The following is a 22500-nucleotide window of genomic DNA, read 5'->3' as shown; positions in this document are numbered from 1 at the left end:
AATTTAGATCTCTACTTAAAGTGGTACTACGACCAAAAAATAAATTTGTTTTTCCTTTGGATTTCAAAACTATGTTAACTAAACACTAACTCACCTAAGTTTTAAGTTCTGATTTTAAAAAGACACCTGTTTATTTTAGCTGGAATTTTCTTATTTATTGGTCCGCCATTACTAACTTTAAAATCTTGAGAGAGCTGGGTCGAGGAGAAAATGACGTCAAACACTCATTAGTTTAAGAATGCAATGCATGTGTGCGCGGCCTAATTAATATGCAGCACGGAAGTTTCGGGCTTTCAGACTTTTCAACCCGTGTTTTGCACATATAATAAATTGCGTTTACACGCTGAAATTTTAAGCCAGTGAGTAAATGACGTCATTTTCTCTAGATCCAACCCTCTGAGGTCCAATCGGCCAGTTTTGAACGTGAGTAATGGCGGACCATGAAATCCAACACTTACACTCAAAATAAACAGCCTTTGGATAAAACTCAAAGCTCAAAATTGTGCCAGTTAGGTGTTAAGCGAACACGCTTTCAAAATCTGAAGAAAAAAAGGAAATTAATTTTTTGATCATAGTACCACTTTAATCTTTTAAATATAACTGCTTTTAATGAACAAGTCCTGAAAGATTCAGGCCTTCTATTTCATACCTTCCCCATTCTCCAAATCCAACTCAGCATCAGTTCTCAAAGTGAAGAAATATCTCTGAAGCCGCCGCACAAATGAAGAAAGGTCCCTCAACATATAAAGGTTTGGTAGAATTGTAACGCTCCAACAGTTTCCTCTGAGCTTTTGTCTGTGCACTAACTAAGAACTCCTGTTCCTTGTTATCACCATTGTCCTATCAGGCCAACAAACAACAACATTAACAGGGAACACAGAAAATAAAAACAAAAGAGAACATACGACATGATGCAATTTCTACATCTTTCAGATGCTGCATGTTTTGATTACTCAGTTTTGCAGGGCATTTTCTTAAGTACAGCCCACTTGACTTTGTGGAGTGTGATCTACTCCATTGCTCACAGATTAAATAACAGATTACAAACCTCACTGTAAAATTTACAACAATTTACAGTCCTTTAATTGAACCATAAATGTCAGAGGAAAGAGGCCAGCCATTTTGCTTGAAGGCTGGAAGGGACTAAATCTCAGTGAAATGTAATATGTAAAACAGTGAAATATCAAAGAACTCTTTTAGAACACTAAGTGTTCTAAAGTCTTGTACTTAACAATCATGATAAACACAAGGAAAACTTAAACTTTAAACAGACTTTAACCTATTGACCCTGAGGGTGAGATGATATCACTCACCAACTGGGGACATCCTTGGGCATTTGAGGTGTCAAAGGGGTACGACAATATCCTTTCTTGTCAATTTTTTATCCTTGTCTTTTTACCACTGATATGTTTTCCATGTTGCCCAGGGCAATTTCCCAGAGCTTATCTGTTAATATTTTAATTTGCAGCATTTTAAACCCAAGTCACAGAGGTAAATTTACCTCATCATTGGCACAGTGCAAGAAGTCAGGTTCCCAAAGGGGGGGTTCCTGGAGCCCTGGATTTTTTTGCTGTGGAGCCCGGAGCCCGATCATTTTTCTGGTGTTTAGAGTACAGTCTACTAGTCAACAGGGGAGCCCGGAGCCTTAAAGTAGCTACTATGAAGCCCTGGAGCCCCGATTTTTTGGCCTTGGAGCCCTGGGGCCCTGTTTTTTTAGGCCCGGAGCCCTGGAGCCCTTAACCCCTTTGGGACCCTGAGAAGTGTTAAAGAAATCATACTATGATGATTTTTGGGTATTACCTTAAAAATCGTAACTATCTGCTCATCTTTGGTCATTCTGGTGAGTGCAAGCTTACTTAGTTCTGTATCCCTTTGAGGAAGTTCCTTAGGATAGGGGTTAGGAAACATCTCCTCCAGTTTGTGATACCAATAAATCAATCTACGACACTTTTGCAAAGGTTGACTAGCATGGCCAAATATGTCAAACAAAATGTCATAAGTGTTCTCATTTGGAAGTAGCCAATAGTCCTCCATTTGGGTCAAGATTTCCAACGCTAGCTCAGCTTGTGGATGCTTCTTTGCCCATATGGCATCAAAGAGTGTTTTGTTGTCATACCTCCCCCGTGGAAATACATCCAACAGCCTGTTGTAAGCCTCAACATCTTTTTCAACACCAAACTCGTCCATATATGCCATAGCAGTTTTTAGAAATTCCATATGTCCTCTTCTGGTGCGGTCTTTTGAAAGAAAGGTATCAATTACACCAAAAAAGCTCTCCTTGGATTTCTTGAGAGAAGCAGCCCTTTCGAACGAAGTTGCATGCTTTGAAAGAGCTGCCTTGACAGCTTTCACTTCACTTGGCTTTACCTTTAGGTGTATGACCTTATTTCTTGCAGCATCCTCTGCTCTTATCTTGGCGAGTCGATCCCCCTCGTCATTCGTCCTTTTACTCCGCTCCTCGAATTCATTGCGCAAATGTTTTGAGGAACAAATCTGCCTTTGCATCGGTATGTTATATTTCAGGTGCTGTGTTAACAGTCTACAAGAAGATACAGCAAAGGGGTCACTCAACATTCTTCTCGCCATTGTTGTCCAATTCCACCCGCAACGCATTTTCTTTCCTTCTTGAAACTTGCAGAAACAAAAAGTTCACTTCACAACGTCCACCATTTTGGATTCTTTTGATGCCCAATTCAATACTTGCAGGGGAGGAGATGTTGATGTTCTATCCCACAATGTTTAATACAATTCTTAATACAGAAAATTCACTTTACCTCTCCTCCCCTATTTATTTAGAAAATGCCCCTTTTGATCTTGTCGGTCCACCCCTAGAATTTATGATATTAATACCACGTGGTCTCTGTCGTGAGTCCTCTTTTCCTTCCAGCCCTCTTTGGCTTTTGCAAGAGTAAGAAAATGTCGTATTATTTCCCTTATTCTTTAGGCGTTTTACAGTCTGTTTCGCTTGAATTGTTTCGCACTAATAGTCAGAATATTTGAAATCCATTTTAAGTCTTCTAGAAAGTGATCTGTATCGAAAATTTGAGGTAAAACTAAGTCGACCCCTTTTCGATTCAAGTTAGTCGAGGAATATTCGAACTGTTATTCCTTGATTTCTCAAAACGGGGCATTTTTCCTTAGAAAGGGTGACATATAGCAGTGGAACTGATAAGTTAGTGGGCCTTTATCCAAAGTAGATTTATTAAATTAAACACTTAAATGCTTCAAAGAATCAAATAATGAGGTAACCCTCAGTAAATTGTAAAGTCGATCATCAGGCATTAATAATTTCCACATGAAATGGATTATAAATGGCATGTTCCCATAAAGTGCAAGCCTGAAGAACAATTGACAACTCAATCTTCAAGTTATTCCTTCTTTTAATAAGTTTTGAAGAAAGTTTCCAGGTTAAGAAAAAATGTAGAACTCCACTTGTCCAATGGACGATCGAGGGTCTGGTTTTACTTGTCCCAACCTCAAGTGTAGTTGTCCTTGGCTGTAGAGTTAAATCCAAGCTCTAATGTATGAATATGCGTGCGACGTATACTCCTTTCTATTTTGGAAGTCAGATGACATCTACACAGCATTTAAGGTGTTGATGTACTTCCAAGATTCCTGGAACTTTCGAACTTGAACCGTTAGGCTGTTAGATTGCTTTTTCTTCTCATTTACCTCAGTGTTCTCTGCCGAAGGTTTTGTTTTTCTCTTTAGCTTTTTTACCGGTACATCAAAATAGCCTTTTATGGTCTTTTATGCTTCGCTGATCAGCTATCATTGTGCATGTCCTGACAACGACGAAGAGGGTCTATTAACCCATTGACTCCTGGAGGTTCCCCATTGACAAGTAAAATCGTCTGGCATTAGACAGAGTAAAATACTAAGTATGGCCGGTTTAGGAGTGAAAGATGTTTTAATAAATGCACAAATCAATACCCCCAAATGAGTCCCAGTACGCTTTCAAATAAAACGACGGATTAAATCATAAGTGCTCAACTCATTTCGTTTCCAACTTTTAAGTTACTTTTGCAAAAGCGATCAGTTTTACACTTGCAAAAACTTAATTGTATACTAATTCCTCCACTTAAACAGTTAAATACCTTGTTTTTTTAAAATTATTTCCTGAAGATTCAGTTGTCCAAAGGACAAGTAAGATTAAAAACCCACTTGTCCCCTGGCCAAAACCACTTGTCTGGGGCAAGTGGACACCATTTTTGTCGCACCCTGGTTTCCCTGCAGCATGAACATCAAATGAAAGCTCGAAAGAGTAAGCAGTTACAAGCGAGCAAGCCTAAAAAAACCGAGGCTTGAACAAGATTCAAAGCCATGACCACTGCATTTGCTCAACCAACTGTGCTATAAAGCTAGCTGAGATGTAGTCAATTGCAAGTTTAAATTATATCCTACTAGAGCTGGATGAAGTGAATGTAGAATATTTGAAATGTCATATACCAGTGTCGTCTTTATTTGAGCGTGGACATGTGACAGGAAAACATGCTCTAATAGGCTGCAAACTTGACAATTTTCGTCTTCAATCTTGCAATGTTTGAGAGACGTTCAAGCATGTTTTCCTAAAATTTCAGCAATACTGGATATTGAAGACTTTTCAAAGAAATAGACCAGTTTCGATATATTAAAATTCAGTCCTGAACAAAAGACATCATCTCGGCTCTGGGGAATAAAAATAAGGAATTGTATGAGTTTATTCCCCAGAACCTTGAGATGATGCCTTTTGTTTTGGACTGAATTTATGTCAAAATTGGTCTATTGACCGTGATCAGATAAAGTATGCTTCAGATACTCTCCAACTATCACGTGCAAAAGTTTGCTTAACAGCTGCCAAATTCAAACTTTGAAGAACATGTTTTCCTGTCATATGTTAAGATGAAAACGATGGTATTTGAACTACAGAATGAACAGGAAATGGAAGATGGGAACATTGCAATTGGATGAGCAGTCAAACATTCTTTGTAACCTTAACCCATTGACCTCTGGGAGTGAGACTTGACAGATTTTACTTTGTTTAATGCCAGACGATTTTACTTGTCAACCAGGGGCGTCCTAGGGCATTTGAGGTGTCAATGGGTTAAACAACTAATCATAATCTTAATATTGTATTGCTAACGGCATGTAAAAACAATATTGCATTTATAATATTACAGGTGAGTTACCTATGTCTTGACAATAATGTTTACTTAAGAGGTATATGTGAGACATGGCCTACAGTTCAGTCCTTATCTGAGAAAACTTTAAAAGTTTACCTATTACAGATGAAACTACAAAGCATGTTTTACATATATTTTAAGACCTTAAGTGTTGGTCTTGCGAGGGCGTAGACCTGCGATCTACTACAGGGCAGATAAGGGCTCTCTTGATTGAGCCGGTTGGTCTGCGATTAAACAAGAGCTTGGGACATTATCTTGTGATGAACATGTGCTGAACTGTTTGTCATCGATTGGCATTAGACAGAGTTTAGAGTTGTAATAATATTGGTTATCATTGTTTATGGCCTTCATAGCTTGATTTCTTTACTGACTGTAAATTGTGTGCATTCCAGGTTGTTCCGTCGTTACCTTTTTTGGCACAGCCAAGCATTATGTCCGGGGGCATTGATGCTCTTCAGTTAAAGGAAGAAGATGTGGTAAAGCTACTTGCTGCAGGAGTTCATCTTGGTGCAAGCAATGTAGATTATCAAATGGAAAGTTACGTTTATAAGCGGAAACCTGATGGTAAGACCTTTCTTCTTGTTATTTCTTTCGTGTTATTGGGAGGCAATTCATGTTCTGAGACGCCAAAGTGAAAAATGGAACTTAACCCATTGACACCTCAATTGCCCTAGGACGCCCCCCTCCCCCATTGACGAGTGAAATCTATTAAGTCTCACTCCAAGGATTCAATGGGTTCAAGTAGTTGCAAAGACCTTGATGAAAATCTAGGACCAAGTCATTTGAAGGAGAGTCAACACTAATATGATAAGTCAAACACATTGAAAGAATATCATCACGTTTTTTTTTTCACTGTTAACCCAGCTGCCTCTTACAACAAGTCTCTGCTTACGAGCCAGATCAGGTTAATAACGGGAACCTCCTTTCCTACGGAAAGATAGCTTAAATTGAATTCCAGGTTACAGTCATTTTGAAGAATGATGATCATTGTGACATGGTTGACCTACAATACAAATGCTACAAACCTAGCCTACTGAGTGTACAAAGGATCATATCTTCAACAATTATTGTAAAGTTGCAATAATTATTAACCAGCTCCTCCCTTTTGCAGGTATTCACATCATCAACATAAAAAAGACTTGGGAGAAGCTGCTTCTTGCAGCTCGTATAATTGTCAGCATTGAAAACCCTGCTGATGTGTGTGTCATCTCTGCAAGGCCTTATGGACAGGTATTGTGTAACAAGATTGTGTTGTCCATTTTAATTCCTATGGCATTGTGCCACATAGAATAATGGAAGTTGACAGTCTCAATTTGACTCTCAAATGATTCTTGATTCTCAAATGTTAATTCTCATTTTCTTGAAGGTCAAGAGGTTCTTGATTGATAATGTAGAATCTAACGAATCTTAAAAGAGCAAAGGAAAGGAATTTCCAAAGGGAAGATACTGAACAGTTACTTGCCTGGCTTGGGAAAGACAATGTGATGTTACAATATTAATTTTGAAATAATGTACATGCTTGAAGTGCAGGTTATAGACGAAAGAAGTGGTCCTCACTGTTGGCTGTACAATTTTAGCAATTGTCTCTAAGTTATTACTCAGAATTCAGGCGTCTCTTGTTTTTTGTGAACAAATCCTTACCGATCTAAGCTAAGATCTTGTTTTGTGCGGATGTTTCTCATTTTGTTCCTAAAATTTGGGGTAGTTTCCAAGGAAAAAGTAGGTGGCAAGTTTACATGCAATAGACGGCGAATTTTGCCTGCTGCCAGCTTTTATTAAAAAACCTCTGTTGGCTGAACAATTTAAGCAATTTTCTCAAGATTACATTGTATAGACACGCTTCAATAGGATTTAAACCCATGACCTCTGTGATACGGGCAGTGCTCTGGCAACTGAGTTTGAAGCCACTCACTTGGGAGCAGGTCAATTTTTGCTTACAAGTGTTCTTGGGAAAGGACTTGATTGGATATTGGCTGGACATTAATTTTTGTCAGGTGGCTATAAAGCCACGGCTACCCGAGCGATTTTTTGCTCGCACCAGTGATGCGATTTTTTCAAATTTTGTCTCGTCACCAGCGCAAGATGAAAATCGCAAGTGTAGCCACCCTTGGACTGGCAATGCAACAGCTGGAAAATCGCAAGAAAAAAGTCGCCAGAGTTGAAACTTTCGTGACAAAAAAATTGCTGAGATAGTTTCCCATGTAGCCACCCTTCAACTTTTTGCCGCTGCTTGCGATGTGACTAAAGGGTATTGAGCCAATGAAATTAAAGGAGGAATGTTTGTTTATAGTGCCCAGGTCTCTTGAAGTATCCGATTTGCACGGCCCTCAATCTGTTGCCAAAAGTTATCGCAAGTGTAGCCACCCTCTTGGACAGGTGACGTGACAGAATTTGAAAAAAAAAGTATCACCGGCACGAGCAAAACATTGCTCATGTAGCCGCTGCTTAAGAGACAATTGCTTAAAATTAACTGTCCAGCCGAGAGTGAGGATCACTTCTTTTAATTTCATAATATTAATTTTGCCAACAGTTTGTCCTGAGGACTTTCAAGAACTTAAGCCTTTCTGTCAATTTCATAATATTGTTAATTCTGCCAACAGTTTCTCAATGAGGACTTTCAAGAACTTTAGCCTTTAAAAGGTTGAAGGAAACATTCTAGTCCAAAACATTGCCAATCCAGTTGTATAGTAGGCAAAGAAATCAAAGCATGATCTATACCCTCCCCTGTGGTTTTTCAGGCAAGTTGACAGTAGAATTATGATGACTTTGAACCCTCAATAATTTGTTTACATTGCTTCTGTGAGAAGGAAATAAGGTAGATTGCTGTATATTTATTTCTGAATCTGTGTCATTGACCTTCAATAATAATAATGATAATAATATTATTTGAAAGGAGTGCGCCACAAACATTTTGGCAGAAATTAATACCGTATTTACCTGTGTATAAGTCGATCCCGTGTATAAGTCGACCCCCCATTTTTAATGGCAAAAAAAGCAATTTCTTAATTTCTTTGTTCAGTGTTACTGGGAGACTAATCTTGTATTTTTCGATTTCTGGAAATGTGGATACACAAAAAAATCAGGGCCTCAAGCACTTAATAGTTTTGTGGTTCAGCAGTTGTTGTATATGCGGGCAGTTCTCAGAAAATCGAAGATGTAAACCTTAAACTAACCTGTTTCGTTGTTCAACGATAAAGGGCTTTAGAGGATAAGCACAACATGACAGAAGCAGGAGTCGATCTTTGAAAATAACTTGCGAATGTTGCGAAAATGTGCAAGGTTTAATTGGTCCTTGACTTATAATTTCTCACATGACAAACAAAACAAAACTCATAAACCAAACAATACGAAGTTTGCAAAAGCATTTAAATCAGCCAGGTTTGTGTAAAGAATAAAAAACAATCATTACCAACCAGCATTTTCACGCAACACGAGTGACATTGCTTGCACCCAAACACGAGGTATTGCGCCAGGTTACTAAGCCGTTGAACGATCATGTTTTATTCGAAGAAACAGAAATGCCTTTTAGAGCTTTCGGCCTTTGGGAAACAAAATTTCCAGTGTCTATTTCATATTTGTGCTTGTGAGTATCTTCAACATTTAGATTTGGACAAATCCTTTTTCATTTCAACTGGAATTGCTTACATTCATTTTAAAGTCATTTTTCATTCATTTTGCAGTCTTTTGTCGGCTTTGTCCACTGCGTTCGTTATGCCCAAGACAACATTATTATGTTAATTTTGAATAAATTACATAGCTGGAACTTGGCTCAAAACCTTTGACCCGTGTATAAGTCAAGGGCGATTTTTGGAGTTTCTTTTGAGGCCATAAAAGGTCGACTTATACATGGGTAAATACGGTATTGACCTTTTGGGAGAAATCATGCTTTGCTTAATAATAATTATTATTACTGCAACATTTTTTGGAAGGTGGTGTGTAAAAAAAACTGCTGAAGGTCATAGGCACTTAACTATTTTGTGTTTCTGAATTTGGTAGCGTGCCATCCTCAAGTTTGCCGGCCACACTGGGGCTATAGCTGTTGCTGGAAGATTCACTCCAGGCACATTCACCAACCAGATCCAGGCAGCTTTCAAGGAGCCTCGTTTGCTCATTGTGTGTGACCCCCGTACTGATCACCAAGTGAGAACTTAAGTTCATTCTAAGTTTGTACACCATACTTATAGCTCCCTTTAAGTGCTATTTGCTCTTAACGTGGCTGAAGGGACAAGCAGTGGGTTCACTAAGTACTGACAGCTGATGAAACGTGTTGGCTACTTCAGTCAGAGAACTCAGTTACCTACTTTTTCCCCTGAAATTGAAGTAATATAAAGACAGATTCTTTCAAACCTAAATTGAAGTAATAAAAAGACAAGTACTTTCAAACGTAACAGTAAAATTTATTTTGGCAATGACAACATGAAGTCATCTAAACAGGACCATCAATTTTGCTTTTGAAATGTGGTGTTTGAGAGAGTTCTTTTAAAAAGGGCCTGCCCCCAGACACCCCCAGAAACAGTTGGCTACTCCACTCAACCCTGCCACCAATTTGAAATTTTATTAAAACCCCTAGACAAGAGTACCCTCTTTTAAAGGCGACCTCTAATCAACAAAAGAGTAACCGTGTCAGGGCTCAAACTTAACAAAAAAATCCAGTTGCAATTTAGTGACAAGATACAAAAATTTAGTCACAGTTTCGCAAATTAGAGTCGCAAAATCGTCTTGCTGCATTGTGTCAGCAGTGTAGCAAAACAAAATATGAGCCCACAATACTTGTGTGTAAAAAAACCGCTGAAAACGGAGTACGATCAAAGCAATGGAGTTGTGCATGTAAAATCGCAGCTAAATTACCCTACAATTACACTATCTTCAGATTGAAAGAAAATTCATGGCGAGAAACAAAATAGTTTTGTCAATTCTCTATTTATTTTAGCAAAAGTAGCAGCAAAGTGGCAACTACTGTAAAGTGCAAAGTGGAAACTACTGTATTTTGGAATTTCAAAATTCCATCACTTTCTATTTACGTAATAAAAATAACGTACACTACATATGGTCCATTCCTTGACAGATTGTGCCAAAGTTTCTTCCTTTTCAATGTGGTTGCGGAATTCCCTAGCGTTTTCAATAAAGTCCTCACTTTTGCATTTTGCAGACTTGCATGTTCATGGTATTGATACGTTTTTGGTGCTTTTTAGCCTGTGACTGAAGCATCTTATGTGAACATTCCTGTGATTGCATTCTGCAATACAGACTCTCCCTTGCGCCACATAGATGTAGCAATCCCTTGTAACAACAAGGGTGCACATGCTGTTGGGCTCATGTGGTGGTTATTGGCAAGGGAAGTGCTCCGTATGCGTGGAAGCATAAGTCGTCAGCATCCTTGGGATGTCATGCCTGATCTGTACTTTTACAGGGATCCAGACGAGGTGAGAATTAAAAAAAATCATAACTGTAAAATAGCCGTTTTTATTCCAAAGCTTGGTAATAAGTTTTCAGAAATGTCGTTCGAGAGCGAGGCTAGTGAGTCTCATTAGCACATAAACAAAACAATACATTTTTGGCCTCCATTTATGCATTCGTTCAATAACCTTGAAGAAAGCCACTATAACTTTTAAAGCCATCCATGGACAAGCTCCTGGATGTATCTCTGAACTTATTAAACCATATAAACCTACCAGGAATTTGCGATCTGCAAACCAGAATATACTTCATGTTCCGAGCTAGTCCCAAAAGTCGTATGGCTACAAGTCTTTTGCTGTTGCTGCGCGAACTGTCTAGATTAATCTGCGGTTGGACTCAGTCAACAAATTACATTTCACTTAATCACTAGATGTGTTTAAATCAAAACTTAAAACTCAACTTTTTAAAGATACCTTTTGCTAACATTCTTTATTTGTTGAATTTTAATATATAACTTTTATTGTAAAGCGCTATTGGACCTATGGGAAATAGCGCTATAAAAATTCATGTTATTATTATTATTATTATTATTATTATTATTATTATTACTTGTAATTAAAGCCTGGGACACATCAAGGAGAAAAGATTGTTTTTGACAAAGAGTGGAAGAAACAATTAAAAAAAGCACCAGTGCGCCTTGAAAGGTCCCTTCAGCTGGGGCTAAATTACCCTTCAAAGAAAACAAATAGAAAGCCCTGTTGCCACTTTATTTTTCAATAGGTTGAGAAAGAAGAACAGGCAGTTCCACACGCTCCCGAAGAACCACAGCCAACGTATCAGGCTCCTGAATGGGGAGGGACCGCAGAACAACCGTCCACTGAGGTATGTAAGGTCAAGAAAGCGAAAGGATACATACATACGTAATTGGCCACTCCCCATAGGGACTTCTCAGGACCAGTAAGAGTCAATCAACGAAACGACAGAACATAACAAGAGCAACAACTGTTAAGAATCCCAACTGCCCGGAGGCAACCACCAGTTGCCTATTTACAAGTGCAGCTGAGAAGCTGAACCAGGGAATAACTGGATCGAATTGAACGAGTTGTTAGAGGGGGTCTTGAACCCAGGATCTCCGGATCTCAAGGCAGGCACCCGAACCACCTGACAGCACTGCCTCCTTAAAAGGTTGAAGGTCACAAAGAAGAGGTGCAGCGCTGCTGGTAATGTTGTTTTCTATGACAAAGGGTGACTTCCTTCAGAACTATACTACTTATTCCCATTCCTGTTCAGCTTTGACAATAACTGGAGAAAGGGAAAGAACACGCTTTCCGAAATTTCCGGGACGACCTCGTGTGATCATCGAAAACAAGAAAGTTTCACGAAACGTTTTCCACTGGTTGGGCAACTTGTCCACTTGTTTCGCAGTGTGAGAGCCCTTGTCACCGCAAAATTGCGACACAGTTTCACTTTGGAAGAAAATTTGCCAAGTGTAACAGCGATTTGTCTGTGGTATCCCGAGTGTCGGGTTTCTTAGTGCAAAAGTGTGGCATGTTCGGGTGGGTGGTGGGGTAACTCTGCTATTACATGTGAAAATTTAGTTTACATTTCAATGCAATCTAACGGGTTTTTTTTCGATGACTTGTTTTCAGTGGGCTGCTGACCAAGTGGTTGCCCCAACCATTCCAGCTGCGATAGGCGCCAGTGAGGATTGGGGTGCCTCTGCAGCTAACTGGGGAGCCGAGACGACCACTACAATTTCCAAGGACTGGGGAGATATCCCTTCTGATCCCGCGCAAAAAGAGTGGGGAGCGGAGCCGGCTAGCGGTGACTGGGGTACATCGATCACCATGCAGGATTCAAACACGGGTGGAGCAGAATGGGCCTGAGCTGTGCCTTAATTGACTTTAAGCTCCGGTCTGAATGTAATGCCTTGGTAGAGACTGATTAAAACTCCCACTGACTTAACGCTGGCCTCCATCGGATCTTTACACTTAATGGCTTACTACAGTTTTTCCGAAGAGAAAGATCAAGATTTTTAAGTCTGTGAAATTAAAGCAACAGGATGTCTCTTCTGAAGTGTTAGTCACTGCAATTGATGTCAAATGTAATTTTACCTAAGAAAGAAATGCAAATCAGGGGAAAAATGGTAAACATAGTGATCAAGCTCCTGGAGGGGGACTGGAAACTAGACATTTCAAATGCCTTTCTGTCAAAACCTAGCCGTACGACCAGGGTTAAAATTTTAGGAATTAGTAAGCAATATGAAGACGAAACCGTCAACATTAAAAAAAAAAAGGTCTATCAGACAGGGCAGTTTTTCACTTATAAAAATTGACGAAAATTGACGTTTTTGCCATTTGCGAAAGACCTGTCTGACAGATTTATTTCTACACATAATTATTTTTGTTCGCTAAGGATATCCTGAATTTTTTAGGTGGGATCGTGCGGCTAGTTTTTGAGAAAAAGCAAAGGCCTTTTGAAATTATAATTTCACATATTTCAAAATCTTGATCTTTTTCTTCGGAAATCTGTAGTAAGCCACGTTAGACAATTATTTTACTGAAAGTGGTAGTTTTGAATTCACGAAATTTTTCTTGCTTTCTACGACTTGAACGTCACTCTTAACATAGTTCACTCATTAATTACTGGGCTAACTGATGAGCCCAGTCAAAATTTACAACGGCTGTCTTAGTTCCGTGTTGGTGTTGGCAATTTTAGTTCAAGGTTACTAAACAACGGCAGGAGCCCGTGAGTAGGAGCGAGCAACTCCCATGTAATTATTTCTGTGACAGCGTTTTCATAGACCGATTTATTTTTGGATTAAATTTCCCACGAATGAGACTCCCTAGGGAGCCCGATGACCAATCACAGGAAACTAACTTGACGTCATTGCGTCACCGAACCGGAACTCCCTTTGTTGTTTTGCGGCAAAGGTAATCCAAAAATAGATTGGTCTGTAAGAATGCCGTGACACAGGCTTAGTAGGGGAGTTGCTCGCTCCTACTAAAGAACTTAAGCAACGACAACGGCGACGGCAACGAGAACGTCACAAATTTGCATGTTTAGTGGGCAAAAACAATAGCTTTGCACGCCCTTCACGTGCGTTTTTCATATTTGACCATTTATTTGCCGTCATCAGCAAAACAACAACGTGAAACATCCAAATTTGAGGTTTTAAGAAGAACGTCAGCACTTGAAGATAGTTTTATGTTCTCCTCTAAATAGCCCATTTCCGAGTTGCTACATGGCTCAGCTTCAAAGCGAGTCCTGGTGCACAACCATTCAAATGGAAATGAGTTGCGTATTCTTATGCAAATCAAACTCATTTCCCTCACAATAGTTGAGCACCAAGACTCATAAACAGCAACTCGGAAATGGCCCATTAAGCGCCGTTCCGACCAGTGTCATTTTTGAGGAACTCCCACACCCATGTCGTATTAAAATAGTTAAAATAGTCACGAAATGATTACAATAACGCGAATTGATATTTTGAGACGACGTTCTCGTTGTCATCGCCGTCGTCGTTGCTTAAGTTCCCTACTCATGGGCTCCTGACAACGGACGCTCGAAACAAGGGAAGGAAAAAAGGCGAAGTTCATAATTATTCGTTCGTGTCCGTCTCACTGTCAATCAGCTCAAACAAAGCCTGTCCGGTGAAATTGATAAAGGGCGCGGGAGGCTAATGGTCCCAATGGTACCGGAAGCGGATGGTTTTGACCCCCCTCCCTCTCCCTCCCCCCCCCCCCCCCCCCCCCCCACTTCTGACGCAAACGCACTTTGCAAACTCGAGGAAATACACTTGTCAACAAGCGCCAGACCAAAAAATGGGAAATTTAACTCTCTCGCAAGTGTTCGTGTGCAAACCAGGGTTCGCGAAGTGACGATACCAGTCCCATGCCACTTTGGTTGAAGTTAATGGCATCAGCTTCGCCCGCCTTCTGGAAGCCGGATGACTTCAACTTGCGCCAGCGTCTCTTAACCTTCCTGGCTTTTGCGTTCTTTGTGTAAGCGTCGCTTGGACTCGTTTGCATTTGCGTCGCTCGTGTTAACTAGGCTCAGGAACACCACAGTTTGTGGTATACATTCTCTGTTACATGCGTCATTGATTTGCTCAATGCAACAATTATATGGGGAGTTGTCTGGTTTCTAGGAGCAAAGGTATCGCGTGCATTCTTGGTTTAAAGAAACGTGTCTTTTTGCGTGAGAAGACAAGGACGGCTGTTTATTTGCAGTTTATCGAGCTTTGGCCACACTTTCTTTTCGGTTATTCCTGTGCTGATTTGAAGTTTAAATTCCAGTCAACGTTTCCGATTTCCGTTGGCAGTAATCACTATGTTGACCTTGTTATGATACAGACCTCCCTCCTTTTCTTATGTTAATAATGTTGTTGTCATGCTAATTAGTAAGAATTTACAAAAGAAAAGCCGTGAGGTTTCTATCGAAACAAGGTCAACTCCAGCCTCACTTTCATTCACAGGCCAGGTAACTAAGCACACAACTGTAAAATGGACTATTTGCTTTCTTTATCTAATGTTTGATCCTTTGAAACTTGAATGAAAGGGAGGGACAGAGAAAAGGGTAAAAAACAAAGGGATAAGGCCTTGATAACTCAGTGGGGCGATCGATTGAGATACCGCTTTTATTCGGGAAATACATTGCAACAAGAATCTATTTCATAAATTGCAAAACATTTAGAAAATGTTTTGCAATGGCTGGGATAACATATTAACCTCTCGTTTAAGCACTGGCTGACCACCCTCTGTTGGTGGTAGTGTTATCTATCTGTTGAAGGATAAATACATTTCGGCGGTTGCGATTTGCTCGGCAATAATGTTTGAAAGCAAATAGTTCAATGAAAGATCAAACAAGTGTCAACTGAGTCATGTGTTATGTTGTTTTGGTCGTTCCAAGCTGTTTTAGGTGTCATTTTGCGAGATCTTTTCTCGACCGCCAGTTAGAGAGTCAAGAAAATTGATTGATGTATTTATCCTTCTAAATATCGATAACAACAACAACAACAACACCAACAGAGGATGGTCTGCCTGCCTGTGGTTTAAGACCCATTTCCTTCGTTGTTGTCAGGCTCGTTGATCTTTGCAATACTTCATGTTCACATACGTGCCAACTCTCCCGGATTATCCGGGAGTCTCCCGGATACGGAACGAATCTCCCGGTCTCCCGTACGGGTCATTAAATCTCCCGGATAAAAACGACTCTGAAACTTTTAAAGACGTTTCTCCATTCTAGACTCAAATTGCATCCCCAAGTTTAAAAAAAATCGATATTTTCAAACTCGTTTCATTGTTTCTTAATGCATTTCTTCATCTCTGAGTTTGAAACACACGTTAATAGAACTAAACAAAATGACTTCCTTTAGCTATCATAGCCATATAACCGATTGTTTGATTGGATCTCCGATTAACCAATAAAAATTCTTGACATAAGTACCCTGTTTTCCCGCAAATTCACAATGGCGGCAGAATATTCTTGTATTCTGAAGGAGCTGCTGGGAGATGGCTGGGTGCGTTTAAGGGAGGGGGGGGGGGAGAGGAGGGGAGGGGGAGTGGGTAGGTTGATCGAGGGGGGAGGGGAGGGGAGACCGGGTGGAAAAAATCTCCAGATTTTAGATCTCCATAGGTTGGCATCTCTGTGTTCATGTGTTCACAAGTTTGCGTTTGCAACTCGTAGATGTTAAAATTAATTTGCCACCATACCTTTCTGTGTAAATACTTCGCTCTGAAGTCAAACTTGTTACTTAATAGTTTCTGAGGGAACTGACCAAATTGGACAACTACAGTAGACGCCCGCAACAGAAAATTTCCTGTAGAGTTTTTTCAATTTCCATGGGGAGTAACATAAACAGAAACCCAAGGACGATAGATAATGCAGAAACTATCTTGTAACTGCCGAATTCCGCACCGCGGAAGGTGAAATCTGTCAAAGCGTTTATGGGAATTCCGAGAACAGTTCCGAGTGAAATAAACAACGGATAAGTAAAGGCAATACCAAAGTTGATCAAGAAATTAAATATAAGGCTTAAAACTGCCTTTCCACAAAGATATTTCCAAGGGATGTGCCCCCATTTCAAGTCTTCGTAGTGTGTGTAATGAAAGATAACGACAATTGGCCAGAGGAGAAGAGTGCTGAGAAGACCAAGACAAGAGAGAAACAGTGAAACTTGGCCCAAAGTAGCGTCTCCCATGATACGTTTGAACCACACCTGAAAATAAATAACAAAATAAAATTGCGTCAATCTGTGCCTTAGTTAAGTTAATTTTTGACAGCGTGATGATTGATTGACTTCGAAGCGTAGCTCATGGCACTGTGAAGTCTTTAAGGAGCTTACGCAAGGACGTCGACGCCGCCAACGAGAACCTCGTCTAAAAATATTATTTCCCGTGATTGTAATAATTTCGTCATAACCCCAAGTAGTTCGGAATAGAAAGTGTGTATCAACATTGCAGGAATAAAAATGGCAAGAGCGGTGTGGTTGTTTGGGATACATTTTAAAATGCTTCGTCAGGTTCTCACGTCCTCTACACAACCTCAAATTTGGTCAATTCACGTTGCTGTCAGGACGAGGACGGCAAATGCAAAACGCACGTGCAGGCGCGTGCAGAGCTATCGTTTTTGCTCATAAACCCATTGTTTTGTGGTGTCGTGGTCGTTTTTGCGTGGTCCCTTTTACTTTTATAAGGGTAGCACGTAGTAGCCTTATCCTAATGAACTTGTGGCCCTCAATCACAACACCCGCGTGAAGTCCGTGCCCTGTTCTTTTCGATCAGTGTGCATGTGGGATCTTTTTTACGTCCCAAAGAGTTTTTTGAACAAGGGTTTTGAGACGGGGGCTACGGTTTATGGGACCTTATCCGAAAAGACTTGAAAGTCTAGCATATTTTCGGATGTAATTACAAAGGCAGCGCTTTCTTCTCAGTTATTTGAAGACCCTGAGTGTTGGTCTGGCCGGAGTCGAACTCACGACCTCCCGCATGGCAGTCCGATGCTCAAACAAGTGGGCCACCGGTTTGAAGCTCAAAACAGTTACCTAGATGATAAACTGAAAGAAGCCTAATCAATGTCATATTATACTGTCACTAAACACAATTTAAAACGAGAAATATTTATGTTTATTATATAAACACCAATGAGATACCAAGTGAGATTTCACGCGAAAACATGATATCTTCACAGTTATCTTCACACGTGAAAAGATCACTGTTGCTATGGTTACATATAAAAATCGCGCCTTTCGATCCTTTCATGAAATGATTCCGTATTTCATTGGTGTTTATACAATAAATAGAATATTACATGGCCGTTTGGAGATACGTCTCTAGTTGAAAAATATTTCAACACTCGAAGAGAAATTTCGTATCTCCAAGCGGCCATGTAAGATCCTCTTGAATATTTCCCGGGAGTAGGGTTGGCGCACTAGCCTTGCACCAAAGTAACTCGAGCCGCGGGATCTGTTCCCGGGTTAGACGTCATAAGTGGGTTGAATTTGTTGGTTCTCTTTTCTGCTTCGTGAGGTTTTTCTCCGGGTACTCCGGTCTTCCCCTGTAATCATAATCATTGGTCTGCTTTGATCTGATTTACTGTCTTCCCAATGTGAAGAGCACTTAGTGCTGTGAGTTTCAGACTTGGAGTGATTGTTGTCGTTACCATTCCTCACTGACTCGGGTCTGACCTTAATCCCGGCACAGCTTTTGTGGAGAGCGGGTTACACATGAATTGCTCAACACTTTCCTGATGATCTTACCTCTTCCCAAGGGCAATCTCCTTTATTCTTTTGTCCAAGATATCACTCACGGTCCCGAGTGCACCAACTATCACTGGCATTATTATAATTATTATTATTATTATTATGGATAATAATAATAATAATAATAATAATAATAACAATAATTATTATTATTATTATTATTATTATTATTATCATTATCATTATCATTATCATCATCATCATTTAATAGATATCTTTTTATAGTTCCTAATAGTAGATCAACACTGAGAACGAGTTGAAATGGACAAAGTTCTTCTCCGTGGGGTATTATTCTCCTGAGAAAGCACCTTCTCATTGCGATATTTCAGACTTTACCTTGTACAAAGCGGCCCCTATGGCTGCACCTACAGACAAAATTACTCCAACAGTGTTCGCCCCTTCAAAGCCTTCTGCATAAGCCATCATTACGATACCACCAATACACATCACTACTGCGGACACCTGCAAATAAATCAGAAAAGCAGCGCGTGCTAATATTGAGGCCCTCCCGGGGAAGTTTTGGGGAACAATGGAACATGGCTAACTTGAACTGGGGAACAGGGGAACAATTTCAAAATATTTTAGGGAACAAGGGAACAAAAAAAAATTTGACCAATTTTAGGGATCAAAAAGCTGGAAACAAGTTTGAAAGTAAATTGGGGAACAAGGGAACACAAGCAAATATTTCAAGGAAAAGGGAACAAGGACGACTTACCCTCCCCCCCCCCCCTTCCCTGGGAGGGCCTCGATATTGCGGGACAAATTCTTGACAAAACAACACTGGCTAAGCTGCGAGCTGCAATAGATATCTCTCTGGAAATATAAGGGCTGCACGGTCAACGTTAGAGAACACATACTCCTCTTAATATTTGTATAAATTCGTTGCCGTAAAGAAACTCCTCGAATATCCATGCCTACGCCAGCTCCCGCTTGACCTTGTAGCTCGGTCGGTGGAACCCTTTGTTTCGGTGAGGCAAAAGCGTCAAATGCCCGGGGGGATGTTTAAGCTTTGATCTGTCTGGTATATTAATGCCCGGTGCCCAAACCACTCGGTTACGCTGACTCCGGTACTTCTCAAATTAAGGTTAGGTGTTGCAGTTACAGCGATTTTCAATCAAGTGTCGTAAAACCAAAACCAAAGTAATAACTTTGGCCAATCAAAAAGGACGGAGACAATCCAGTTAAACAAATTACCCGTAGCCGACACAAAGCGCAGGAAAATGTGCACGCGCGAGCCACGATTGGTTTGGGTTTCACTTCTGATTGGTTGAAAAAGTGGCGCTAGAACTTTGAACCAATCACTGTGAGAAGTAATTCAATATTTCGCTAATTACTTTCGATACTCAATTGAAAACCGCTTTTTTTAAGTCTTACTTTGACGATACCAAGTTTCTCCTGCAGCCATAACAGGGAGAAGATGTATACAAAGGCACTGCAGGACGAAAAAAGGGCTGTGACGTCAGTAGCTCGGATGACACCCAGTGCACGAACGTAAAGGTAGTTGGTTACCACCCATATCAGACAAAACGGACCCACGTATTGAAATAATGTCCTTATTTGGAGGCCGCGGTTTCCAAACACTGCTTCACTTTTTCTAAAATAATTAGTTGTAAAAACAACAACATTTCAATCAAGGATATATCGCTCCTAGAAATTAAAACGGTCTACTTCCTTAATTAGTTTGTGTTGTGATGTTTTCGACAGAGTATTGACCGTCCAAATGCTCAGACATCGGTCAAGTGCAGTGCAATTTTTCAACCGACATGGAATAAAAACAGGAACATTTCTGCGAAGTTAAAATACGAAAGAAACGAGCTTGTAGTAGGGAGCCAGAATTGAAGGCATCCTTACTGAGAAAAATCTCTCTAGAGGAGGAAGAGATATAACAATGGATTATGTACGTTAAAAACCAGAGGGGGCAAGGCCGCCAGTTTTAAGCGATTCAGGAGGAAATCTCTCATGGCGAAGGTTTGGGAAGTAACTAGTGTGTTGCAACCACAGCAACCAGGCCAAAAATCTGCTGTGTGTAGGGATTATAATAAACGTGATTTTCACATCCGAAGTGCTAAAGCAGCTAATAAAGGCCAAAAACATTGAAATATATCTGAGGAACGAGACAAATAGTTCACTGAGGCAGAACAGGACCAAGGAATGTCTTTTGGCGAGCTAGAGGGAACAAGAAATACCGATGAGGAAGCTCCTCACCGTGAAACTACAAAAAGAACTTATTGGAGAAGCTGTTGTGCAAAAATCCAGAGCACCAGAGGAATGCTGATGAGACGCTGACGAAGTTAAAAAAAGAGTTCATTTCGAACAAGCATGAGAATATCGTGATAAATACGGAGTCGTACGAAACCTGAGAGGCCCGACTGTGTATATGAGGTTCTGGCTGAAAATCATGCTCGCATTGCTTACCGACTTCAAAACCGTCACTAAAGGAAATTTTTCAGAATGAACGAGAAGGGACCAAACTGCCATCATCATGAATAACCTTGAAAAGGGCACAACAGCAGGAGCTACCCACCCACAACATTCTTTCCGATCATGTGGAAGTTTTTTAACTGGAGTTATCTTGAAGAGGATCAGAGATTCCAACCCTGCGGCGTAGCCGCGCCCACGAGCGCCGAGTACGAGCTTCTAAGTACTATGGGCATCCAGCCGACCATGACATGATGGGAAAGAAGACCTCATTTAGACCGACCTAGTTGATGTACATGTAGGCAGTACTGGGGGGCACAGGGATTTTGGGCGAGGGTACAGTAGAAGTTAAGGGAAAATACCAGGACCTACAATGGGAAGAGGGATTGGGAAGATGTGGAAAGCCTGAACCAAGGTCATTTCAATGAAAGTTATGTTTGAAGGATTGCTTGAGTCTGTGGGTCTCTTTTTCCAACCTTTTTCTACCTGGCTCCATCATTGATAACCCGGCAGGCACCCAAGACAAGCGAGAGACTAGCACAGCAATGATAATGATGATTATAATTATAATAATTATTTAATACCTCATATTTAACTCTTTATAAAGGAGTCATGACCACGCGAAATTAAAGCAGACTTATCAAATGTAACTTTACGATGGGAAGAGGGGACAACAGAATTAACTCGAGAAAACCCTCTCAGAGCATAGTAGAGAGCCGACAAAGTCAACTCACAGGATGCCAAGTTCAGGATTCGAGCATTGGTAGATGGCCATGTTCTCTTAAAACTGCAGCTACAACCCAGTACTTCTTTTTCAAATATTATTTGACAGGCAGACATGTAAACTCCACTCTATCGCTCTCGAGATTTTCTTGTCTTGTACACCTCGACTCCCCAAAAGTATAAGAACAGAAAATAATCCTGTTCGCCTCTGATTTTCAAACATTTGAAACTTAATAATATGCAGGTCAGGATGTGTGGGTTTTAAGGTGCTTTGTATCTGAGAGGTAAGTTTTTTTCTTCTTTCTTTTTGCTGTGCATACCTGTAAAATGAAGAGATCTTCTTTCCTCTGAGTAAGCTTGGTAGAGAATACAATGGAAATACCAGAACCATCCATGCAGTGGCGAACCAAGTGATAAAGAAGGGTGCATTGAAGTGTTTTGAGTAGGTGCTTTGTGCAAATTGTGTTGCTCCTACCCAGGAAAAAGCAATGCCTATCACTATGGCAACCCCAATCAGCATCTTTTTAGCATCAATGTGACGTGAGTCGGTTAATCCTTGTTTCACCGTTGGCTCTGGATGGAAGCAAACAATAAAAATAATAATAATTCCCAGACTAATTCACCCAAAGAACAAAACTACTGAAGGAGGGAGTTGGGAGGGAACGCTTTAATTTTTGTCCAAAGAGATAACAATATTGAATTGCATGGTTTGCTTCCCCCCCCCCCCCCCCACCTTTTTTTTGAAATCTTTTAAAGGCCTTTAGGCACCTACAGGACCTCCTGGCTCCTGATAACATACTCAGAAAAGTTTCTCAATTTTGATTGGTTCAGTTTCCAGGTAACACAGTGCAGAAAAGAGGTAATTCAGAGCAAAAACGGTAAGAAACCAAACATTCTGATTGGTCAATCATCAAGACAATCACTGATGCGAGCCCCGGATGGCTCAATTTTTGCGTGACTTCGTGATATGCACGCGTTTAATTAAGGACGTTCACGCTAATTGTTTGTGCGCAACTTTTACTGCGCAGGTAACGCGAC

The 22500-nt window shown here is 40.4% G+C and overlaps 4 protein-coding genes across 6 annotated transcripts in view; 2 read left to right on the top strand and 2 right to left on the bottom strand.

The window, feature by feature from the left end:
- LOC137969746 (evolutionarily conserved signaling intermediate in Toll pathway, mitochondrial-like) overlaps window positions 1-2685 on the bottom strand; it is a 3350-nt gene extending 665 nt beyond the window's left edge. The window contains 3 exon segments of the mRNA XM_068816097.1: window positions 650-720; window positions 722-840; window positions 1801-2685. Coding sequence (XP_068672198.1) covers window positions 650-720; window positions 722-840; window positions 1801-2613 — 1003 coding nt within the window. The 5' untranslated portion in view covers window positions 2614-2685.
- The window catches only part of LOC137970954 (cytochrome b-c1 complex subunit 2, mitochondrial-like), an 88187-nt gene that overhangs the window by 19861 nt on the left and 45826 nt on the right, over window positions 1-22500 (top strand). The gene's annotated exons all lie outside the window — the stretch shown is intronic.
- On the top strand, window positions 2872-12524 carry LOC137970207 (small ribosomal subunit protein uS2-like). Its single transcript, XM_068816728.1, has 7 exons — window positions 2872-2908; window positions 5555-5726; window positions 6274-6392; window positions 9159-9302; window positions 10355-10585; window positions 11340-11441; window positions 12209-12524. The coding sequence occupies exons 2-7, from the start codon at window positions 5594-5596 to the stop codon at window positions 12443-12445; spliced, it is 966 nt and encodes a 321-aa protein (XP_068672829.1). The 5' UTR covers window positions 2872-2908; window positions 5555-5593; the 3' UTR covers window positions 12446-12524.
- The window catches only part of LOC137970955 (solute carrier family 35 member F3-like), a 13623-nt gene continuing 5453 nt past the window's right edge, over window positions 14331-22500 (bottom strand). For all 3 annotated transcript variants that reach the window (XM_068817632.1, XM_068817633.1, XM_068817634.1), the window contains 4 exons: window positions 21783-22035; window positions 19696-19915; window positions 18658-18783; window positions 14331-16779 (listed from right to left, as the gene is read on the bottom strand). In XM_068817632.1, coding sequence (XP_068673733.1) covers window positions 16351-16779; window positions 18658-18783; window positions 19696-19915; window positions 21783-22035 — 1028 coding nt within the window. In that variant the 3' untranslated portion in view covers window positions 14331-16350. The remainder of the gene's footprint in view (window positions 16780-18657; window positions 18784-19695; window positions 19916-21782; window positions 22036-22500) is intronic.

The sequence above is a fragment of the Montipora foliosa genome, chromosome 9, assembly GCF_036669935.1.
Source record: "Montipora foliosa isolate CH-2021 chromosome 9, ASM3666993v2, whole genome shotgun sequence".
NCBI lineage: Eukaryota > Metazoa > Cnidaria > Anthozoa > Scleractinia > Acroporidae > Montipora > Montipora foliosa.
The sequence above is the reverse complement of the archived record's forward strand: the minus strand, read 5'-3'. Positions and strand labels throughout refer to the sequence as shown.

Bases quoted from the DNA above. Each gene is read 5' to 3' on its own strand.
- LOC137970207 (XM_068816728.1), top strand. From the start codon at position 5,594: ATGTCCGGGGGCATTGATGCTCTTCAGTTAAAGGAAGAAGATGTGGTA. The intron at 6,393-9,158 runs GTATTGTGTAAC...TGAATTTGGTAG, and splicing joins CTGCAAGGCCTTATGGACAG to CGTGCCATCCTCAAGTTTGC. The intron at 9,303-10,354 runs GTGAGAACTTAA...GGTGCTTTTTAG, and splicing joins ACCCCCGTACTGATCACCAA to CCTGTGACTGAAGCATCTTA.